The sequence below is a fragment of the Dendroctonus ponderosae genome, unplaced genomic scaffold, assembly GCF_020466585.1.
Source record: "Dendroctonus ponderosae isolate FM_Combo_2020 unplaced genomic scaffold, Dpon_F_20191213v2 Dpon_F_20191213_8, whole genome shotgun sequence".
Taxonomy (NCBI): Eukaryota; Metazoa; Arthropoda; class Insecta; order Coleoptera; family Curculionidae; genus Dendroctonus; species Dendroctonus ponderosae.
The window spans coordinates 5165454-5173694 of NW_026019016.1; the positions used below are offsets into that span (position 1 = coordinate 5165454).

At 36.9% G+C, this 8241-nt stretch overlaps 2 protein-coding genes across 13 annotated transcripts in view; both read left to right on the forward strand.

Annotated features, from left to right (window-relative positions):
* The window catches only part of LOC109546862 (glucose transporter type 1), a gene marked incomplete at its 3' end in the record, with an annotated part of 19738 nt that extends 18570 nt beyond the window's left edge, over nucleotides 1-1168 (forward strand). For all 12 annotated transcript variants that reach the window (XM_019918013.2, XM_019918015.2, XM_048669295.1 and 9 more), the window contains 1 exon segment: nucleotides 791-1168.
* Nucleotides 1169-5777: 4609 nt separating this feature from the next.
* Nucleotides 5778-8241, forward strand: part of LOC109546874 (G-protein coupled receptor 52) — a 6477-nt gene continuing 4013 nt past the window's right edge. The window contains exons 1-2 of the mRNA XM_019918033.2: nucleotides 5778-5968; nucleotides 6880-7125. Coding sequence (XP_019773592.1) covers nucleotides 6954-7125 — 172 coding nt within the window. The 5' untranslated portion in view covers nucleotides 5778-5968; nucleotides 6880-6953. The remainder of the gene's footprint in view (nucleotides 5969-6879; nucleotides 7126-8241) is intronic.

The following is an 8241-nucleotide window of genomic DNA, read 5'->3' on the forward strand; positions in this document are numbered from 1 at the left end:
AAAAACTGATGATGGTGGAAAAATACACCGAAACGTATTTTAATTGATAAATAAAGATAATAAATGACTGAAACCCAGGAATTAATTTTGATTTGGAACTTAAAAAATCATAGTTTTACTACTGGGGCAAGATGCGACTCAAAATTTCTACAGGGTGGTCACAATATGTTCAGCTCTTTTCTGACTGACTTGCGCGCCAACACCACGTTTGCCTCATTTGTGAGGACAAAGCAAAGTTGTGTGAATAGGTGCAAAGTTGTGTGAATAGGTGCAAAACCGTGCAAAGAGTCTGTCTATTTAAAAAAATCATAGTTTTACTACTGGAGCAAGACCCGACTCTAAATTTCTACAGTGTGTTTACAAAAGGTACAGCTCTTGTCTGACAAGCATATGCGCCAATACAGAGTTTGTCTAATTTCTGAGAATAAAGCAAACTTGAATCTGAAAAGGTGCAAAACAGATCATGAAACGCTCCACTTAAAAAATTCTTGCTTTTACTGTTCAGACAAGACGTGACTCCAAATTTCTACAAAGTCTTCACAAAACCAGCAGTTCTTTTCTGACAAAGTTTGAGTGATTTTTGAGAGCAAAGCAAACTTAAGTATGAAAAGTTGCAACACCGCGCCAAGAAACTGTCCACTTCAAAAATTCATAGTTTTACTATTGGGGAAAGTTAACAAAACATCCAACTCCATTCAGGCAAATTAAGATTCCTTTGTCAGCTTGGACTGATTTTGCAGGCGAAAAATCGCACAAAACAATGAAACTAATGCAGAAGTGATTTTTGCAGGGGTGTGACCGGAAACATCCCCCACACCTCGTCTAGGTCGGCAAACGAACCAGTGATATTTGTGTATAAGTGATAAGAAACTGAACTTCCTTCGTGGTTTATCATGGCCTTAACACGCTCAGTTTAATGTTAAAATGATGTTGAAGCCTCTTGTGCCGTAGAAATCGTAACAAAGACATCTTGAAGTGCATCCCTCTAGGGCCAATCTGTCTCTTCTTAATTGAGGTGGTGCCGATTTTCATTCAACTTGTTGCCACGCTTTTGAGCCAATTTTTTTTCCTTCGGCGCGATTTCTAGCAATAGTAGCGCTGCAAGCATTAACAAGAGACAGATTCAAAATCGCGCACGTCTAATGGCCTATTCTATGACTAGTTCAATTCATTAGAGTTCCTGGGTGATTTTCTATGAATTTTCTTATAATTTTTTTGCGTCTTTTTGTTCACATTTTTTTGTGAAAAAAATTAAATTCATAATAAATTTAAATAGTCGTTACATTTTCGTGTATTAATAAAGTTAAATATATAAGTTAAAAAAATAAATTTTTAAGTTAACTCGTCAGCCATCCCTATTTTAATTTCAACTTACACTTGAAGTTATCAGAGAAAAATGTGAACAAAAGGACACAAAAAAATTTATAAAAAAATTCATAGAAAATCATCCAGAAACCCTACATGAACTTATGCTTGTGCAAAGTACTGGAAAATGACGACAGATCCGAAAAAATTGAAAGAGGTAAATAAATTCTTAAATTGGACAGAAAATTAAAAATTTTGTTCGGTCAAAACGAACGAAAAACGAACACCCTGTAGATTTTCACAACCAATTGGCTTACCTACGAGTATAGAGTCTAAACATTAGCCTACGTTAAAAATTTGAGCAAAATATTTCATAAACGAGGAACACGAAGAGGAATAAAAGGAGTTAAAGAGAAAATACCAACATTTTTTGAAACATTAACACCCTGAATCTCGATAATAATGGACCTGAGAAAAAAAACTTAAATAGAAACTCGATTTCTTTTGAGTGCGAACATGCCCCTGCTCTTTGTCCAGGAGGTTGTGAATCACCCAGTATATTTAAAAGTGTTTTCGATTCGACCCGAGCCGAAGCCGAGCCGAGTCTGAGCCGCGGCAAAATTCCTTTGAAGTTTCGTCAAAACACCGACAAACAAGCGATATTCTAATGGTGTTTCGACAAAATATGAACGGAATTTGCCACGGTGCAGGCTCGGCTCGGGCTCGGCATGAGACTTCAATGCCGTGCGAACGCATTCTTAAACCGTACTGGCTTGAACAGTACCTGTTCGTACGGTGTGGTTCATATTCTAAACAAAACACTGCCAACCCGTTAATTCCTGCGAACAGGCACAGTGATTCATACAAGTGGGCGATTTTACCAAACACTCCTCGGCCAAGTCAGTCTTGTTCCTTTCCACTTTATGATTGCAGGAAAACGGTCAAGCAGCAGTCAAGCTTTTTCAATTTTCGCCATTTTTTCGCCATCAAAAAATTTCCATCCGTTCTTTTGAATCGGTCCTGGTAGATTGAGAGCGTGCGCTAAGAACAGCCTGGTTTCCGCGGCAACCGGTCTGCTATTCTCTGTCTTGACTGAAGCTGGACCACGTCACATTGATTACGAGGTGAGACGCAAATGTTGGTGCTCCTTCCACACAATTGAGAAGATTTTACTGTTCATATGGGAATATATTTTCCCAGTTTCACAGTTTCAGGTTTCATTCCACACAATGTTCGAGAAGTGTTCCGTCCGATCGCCCACTAAACTTTCTTTCCCACTTTGAGATCGGCGGCTTTCAATGTTGAAGTGCTGTCCTTAAAACTTCCAGCCAGTTGTTTTCACATTGTAGGGCGGCAGTTGAACGTTGAAAAGCCAACTGAATATAAATTTTACAGTTATATAAATAATTAGGATAAACTGAAGAGAAAAACGATTAGGATAAGTCACAAAATGATTTGTACCACAACGGTCTTTTCCCAACACTTTTACCTGGTATTTGCTTAAAGGAAATGGTCGATTCATGGGTGTTATTCGTGTGCATGAGTTCCCTATGAACCGATTTTGTTTAATTGAGCATGTCAATTATTGTAAGCAATTGAGGTGGTTGGTTGCGAATCGTGAATGGACCATTTCCACCCTTACTACCCAGAAACAAGAAGATGATTCTAAATGTACATACTGTTAAATAGTTTAAGGAGATACATAACTAATGTAAGGGCTAAGGTTTTTTTATATTATCATTTTTTGTAAAAAACTGTGAAAATTCGACATGTGTATTGTTTATGTAGTTTTTAGGAACGTTATTTTAATACTGTAGATACTAATTGAATTATATTCGAAAGACTATCTGAGATATCGTTTGGGTTCCTCTCCAGTTCTTTGGATTTTCGACTTTGGTTTTTTTGGGGGGCATTTCAGATCAATCCTATAACCGACTGATGTTAGAAGCGATTCGTGTTTGTTGTACGATTGATCTGTCATCCTTTTCGCGAAAATGTTAATGATTAATTATCTCTTTTTTAAATGAAAATAAATAATATGGAAGTGGATAAAATAATTCGAACGCGACCGAGTTTATTAATTACTTAGTTAGATTTAGTAACGAAAACCTACGTTAACGGAATTCATAACTTTAAAACCTGCGAAACATGTAAAGTTTCTTGAATGCAATAAAGTTCTATCTCTATGAAGGTTTTTTACTTTTATTCCCACCGTTCCCATCATCAAAATGTTTCGAGCAGCAGCTTTCAAATTTCAAAGCAAATTTTCCAAACTTGTTCTCCAGTTCATTGTCCATAATTAGTCCAAATTGCACGCCTTTAGCTCGTTTGGATTAAGAACTGTGAATTTTTGCATCTAAGTTGAGGATTTCCAGGTCGGTTAAACTTGAGCCAAAATTTCCAAAATTATCAATTTTTTTTGCAGATATAACAAAATAAAATTTAGCCACTTTCTTCAGTGGTTCGCTGTCAATCGCGATAATTGGGTCAAATTCCAAGCTATTAACTCAACAGATTTAGGAAATTTCAATATATTTCCCAAAAGTGAAGGACTTTCAAGTTCAGCGAAAGATAATCCAAATTAAAAATTTTTAATGCTGAATTATTTGTACAAAAATAGCCAAACATCTTCACCCAAATTGGAAGTCTTTAGCTTGCTTCGTTTAGGCAATCTGGATTTTTTCATGAGACTGGAGAATTTTGCCATGGGCGAGTTCAACTCAAATTTATGAAGTGAAGCCAAATTCAAAATTTTGTAAAAACTCGCCCTTAGGGTTTATGGATTTCATACTTTGGCGGCTTCTTCACCATGTCAGGGTCCATAACTAGACGGAGTTTCAAGACTTCAGCTCATCTAGTTTAGGCAATCGTCTTTTTATATCAGACTGGAGAATTTCATATTCAGCCAATGCAAATTCAATTTTAAAAATTTGTCAAAAATCTATTTTCTGGTTTATTGGCGTAAAAATTTCCAAGCTTCTTCACTGGTCCATTGTTTATAACTAGTACAAATTGCGAGCCTTTAGCTCTTCATTTAGAAACTGTGAAATTTTCTTGAATCAGATTGGAGGATTTCCAGGTCAGCTAAAATCAAGCCATATTTTCAAAAATCATCTTGAATGTCTGCTAAAACCAAATTTTGCTAGTTTCTTCACTAGACCCTTGTCTATAACCACGTCCAGTTACTAACTTAATAAGTTACTAACTTATCAAGTTACTAACTTAATAAGTTTACGACATTTCAATATTTTTGCAAAAGTGAAGTTCAGCACGAAAGTTGGTGAAAAAATTGCCACAAACTTTCCTGCCGGATTATTGACGCGCCAATCATCAACCTTCTTCAGCAGACCTTTGTCTATGATTGGGGCAAATTGCAAGCTTCTAATTCTCTTAGTTTAGGAAATATTAATTTTTTTCTCCTGCTGGAGCACAAGTGAAATTAAATCAATTGTCAAAATTTGCGAAAAGTCTACCTGCAAATTTATTGACTCTAAATTCGGCGAAAGTCGTTACCAGATCATTGTCGATATCTGGTCCAAATTTGAAGCCTCCAACTCGTTTAGTTGAGGAAATCTGAATTTTTTTCTTTAGAATGGCGGATTGTATGTTCAGCCAAATTTCAAAATTTTCCAAAAATCTTCCTGCAGGTTTGTTAAGATGAAAATTCCAACCTCCTGCATGAGTTTACTGTCTGTAACTAGCGCAAATTTAAATCCTTTGACTCGTTTAGTTCAGAAAATGTGAATTTTTGCTTATGAGACTGAAGTATTTGTGTTCAGCTAATGTCAGATCAACTTTGGAAAATGGCCAAAAATCCTTTTGCAGGTTTATTCACCGGAAAATCACTTGACCTGTTCACTGAGCCACTGTACTGTTGATGGTCCTGGCAAAGTTCAGACCTCCAACTCCGTTGTTTCAGGAAATATCATTATTTTCCAGAAGAGAGGCAATCAAGTTGCGCCAAACTCAAGTCAGGACTAACTTTGCAAATTTTCCAAAAATCCTTCTGCAAAGGCGATTTTTTCTATAAAAGGTGCCACACTTCTTCACTACACACCTTTGTCTACGAGTGCTGGAAATTTCAATCCTATGACTCGCTTATTTTAGGAAATGTGTCTTTTTGCCGGACTGAGCAATTTCAAGTTAGCTGCTCTAAACTCAACTCCAATTTTGAAAAATTGCCAAAATCCCTGCTGCAGCGCTACTGCTCCAGATTCTCCAGAGTCATTCACCAACTCGTTGTCACAATTTGTTGCAAATTTCAAGCCTCCAGCTTCTTTGATGTGAAAAATATGATTTTTTTAGAGTTGTTAGAACATTCAAAGTTTCCGATAGATTTTGGTGACGCAAACGTTTAACAGTGACGACACATGGGTGAGAAGTTCACGATTGCGCTATGGGGGGGTGGCGAATTTCACGGCCAAAATCGACAAGGGAAAGGAGCTCAGCCAGGGCGCGTTTAGTCGGTAAACTGGCTCCAAAGCGGAATTGTGCCGCCCCTTCTGCCTCCACAGCATGCCATTTCATCTGCATGTTTGCATCCTGCGCGTTCCCGATCGCGACAAGTTTCGATTTTTGCAAAATAAGTGAAATTCGCCGGCTTTCTGGACAATTTGCCCACAAACTATTCGGCATGTTCATGTATTCGGCCCAAGCAATTCAGGTAAATCATCCGGAGGGTTTGATTTGCCAAAAAGGAGCCCGATTTTTTTTGGCTTTCCCCTATTTGTAAACATTGCGACTTTAATGAATTGCGTAGTACGTTCAATAAGTGGCCTAGAAGGTTCTTCAGCTGGATTCTGTTCAATTATTCACTGTAAATCGGGTGCTCATCTATTTTGAAATGAACATCAGCAATGCGACTTAAGGGTTGCAGATACAAAACGCCATCGATTTAATAATATCTTCATTATTATTTAAATTATTAAAACAATGCCTGCTATTCAACTTGTTGGCCTAGATTTCCTACTTTTCAAGGTGAAAATGGATTCAGCGCAATTCAAATTTATATTATTTTATTTAGAAGCAATCCGTCCGGACAATTCGCATTCAGTAAGGCATTCAAGAAGGGTTTTACATGAAATCTGCTTGATTTCAAGTGAAAAGTCTGTGCAAATTATAGATGTACTTAAAAACATCCAGAATATTTGTATGCAAGTAGGTTCAAATCTCGAGATGAGCCCATCTCATGCACCCACAGGACCGGTTTCGAGCCTAATAGCTCACACCAGATGGATTTAGCCCCTGAAGGTGCCTGAGGTTAGCGCATATAAAAAACTGCTGCATTGAGTTTCATCTAGACGATTGTTTAAAAAAGATCTATTTCTATTTGAAGTGCCTCAAAATTGATGGCTTGACCCGAATTCATTAATGGACGGATTAAGAGGTTGATTTGATTATCGGATTAATTCTATGGAGGAACATTGGATGAATAATTCGAACAGTTACGACTTCTCCCCGCTTATCCTTAGAAGCCTTTTAATATCATGAATGTTGGATCTAAATCAATCCAACAGCTTCAGTTAATGCCCATTTCCTATTGCATGCAACTAAAAAAAACCCGTACAATTGCAGGTCTTCCACATTGGTACCTCCAACCTAACCACGTAGACGATGAAGACGTTCTATTAGACTGGTGCTAGGTCAAGATGTTAAATAGAAAAGACACAACTACAATGATTATCTTCAGCCAATCGAGTGACGATACCGAAATTGTTCTCTCTTTGGAATCCCTCACTCAAGCCGGCATCATCTTCATCATGGCCCTGGCCATCATCATCACCAATGTACTGATTATTGCCACTCTGGTGAATTTTAGAGGTAAGTGGATTGAAAAAGGAAATCAGACGATTCACGCATGGGTGCAAGTGAGATAGTTGAAAACATAGTGCCTGCCTGACAGTTAGTTGAATGAGTGCGACAGAGCACACACACCGACTGAACCCGATTGGCTGTTTGCAATACTGACCCATCTACTGAGTTAAAGTGGGGGACGAATTGGCGCAATTTCACACGCCTTTGTTCCCTTTCCAACACGCTTGTGATGGACAATTGTGCCTTGTTGCACTCACAAAAGGCATTTTGAGGCTCACTCCAGTGGCTTTTGGACGGGCGCCAATGTTTATCGATAAAACAGGGGTAGATGACAGTGCAAATCTGCCGCAAGCAGAAAATGTACATTCGTCAAAACTTCAAGGATTAATGTCGCTAAAACGGGGGTATAAATGCTCACTTTATGTTTCGTAAAATGTTTCAGGTTTTCGGGCAAAATGGGAAAATTTTAAATTACTCTATTTTACCACGGATCGCGATACATCAATTTAGAAAATTTTTTAGTTTTTTCGCACACGATTTGAATGCAGGCATGAGACGCTTTTAAAACTGTAACTCCGCAAATGTTGTCTAGAGTTAGCAGTTGTTTTGAAAAAAGAATTCACAAATGCCTAGAAATGGACGGTCAACATTTCGAACATTTGTTATAAATAATTTGGCTTTGTTTTATGTTATTGTTGATATGTTATTTAACTTTTTAATAAAAAAAAAACACCAAATGGTGCACAGAACCATTATTTGGTGTATTTTGTAAAAAGGCAAAAACTTATTTATAAACATCCTAGTACCATTCGATAGGTAATTAAAGATTGCATTTCCTGGTAAGATAAAAAATATCGGGTTGTATTTAAATTAATCAAGTTATAGCCACTTAAATTTCTTATTTGATTAGCTTAAATTTGTGGACACCCTGTATAAAATGATAAGTTTATTATCAATGGGATAAAAAATATAATTTCTTGTTACACTACACTACGAATCACGTTTACATAACTTAATTAATTCTAAAGTATTTGACACATGAAAATAATATTAGATTTTGATAAAATTCGAATTATTTAAAAAACCTTAAGATTTAGATTATAAATCTTATTAAAACAAACA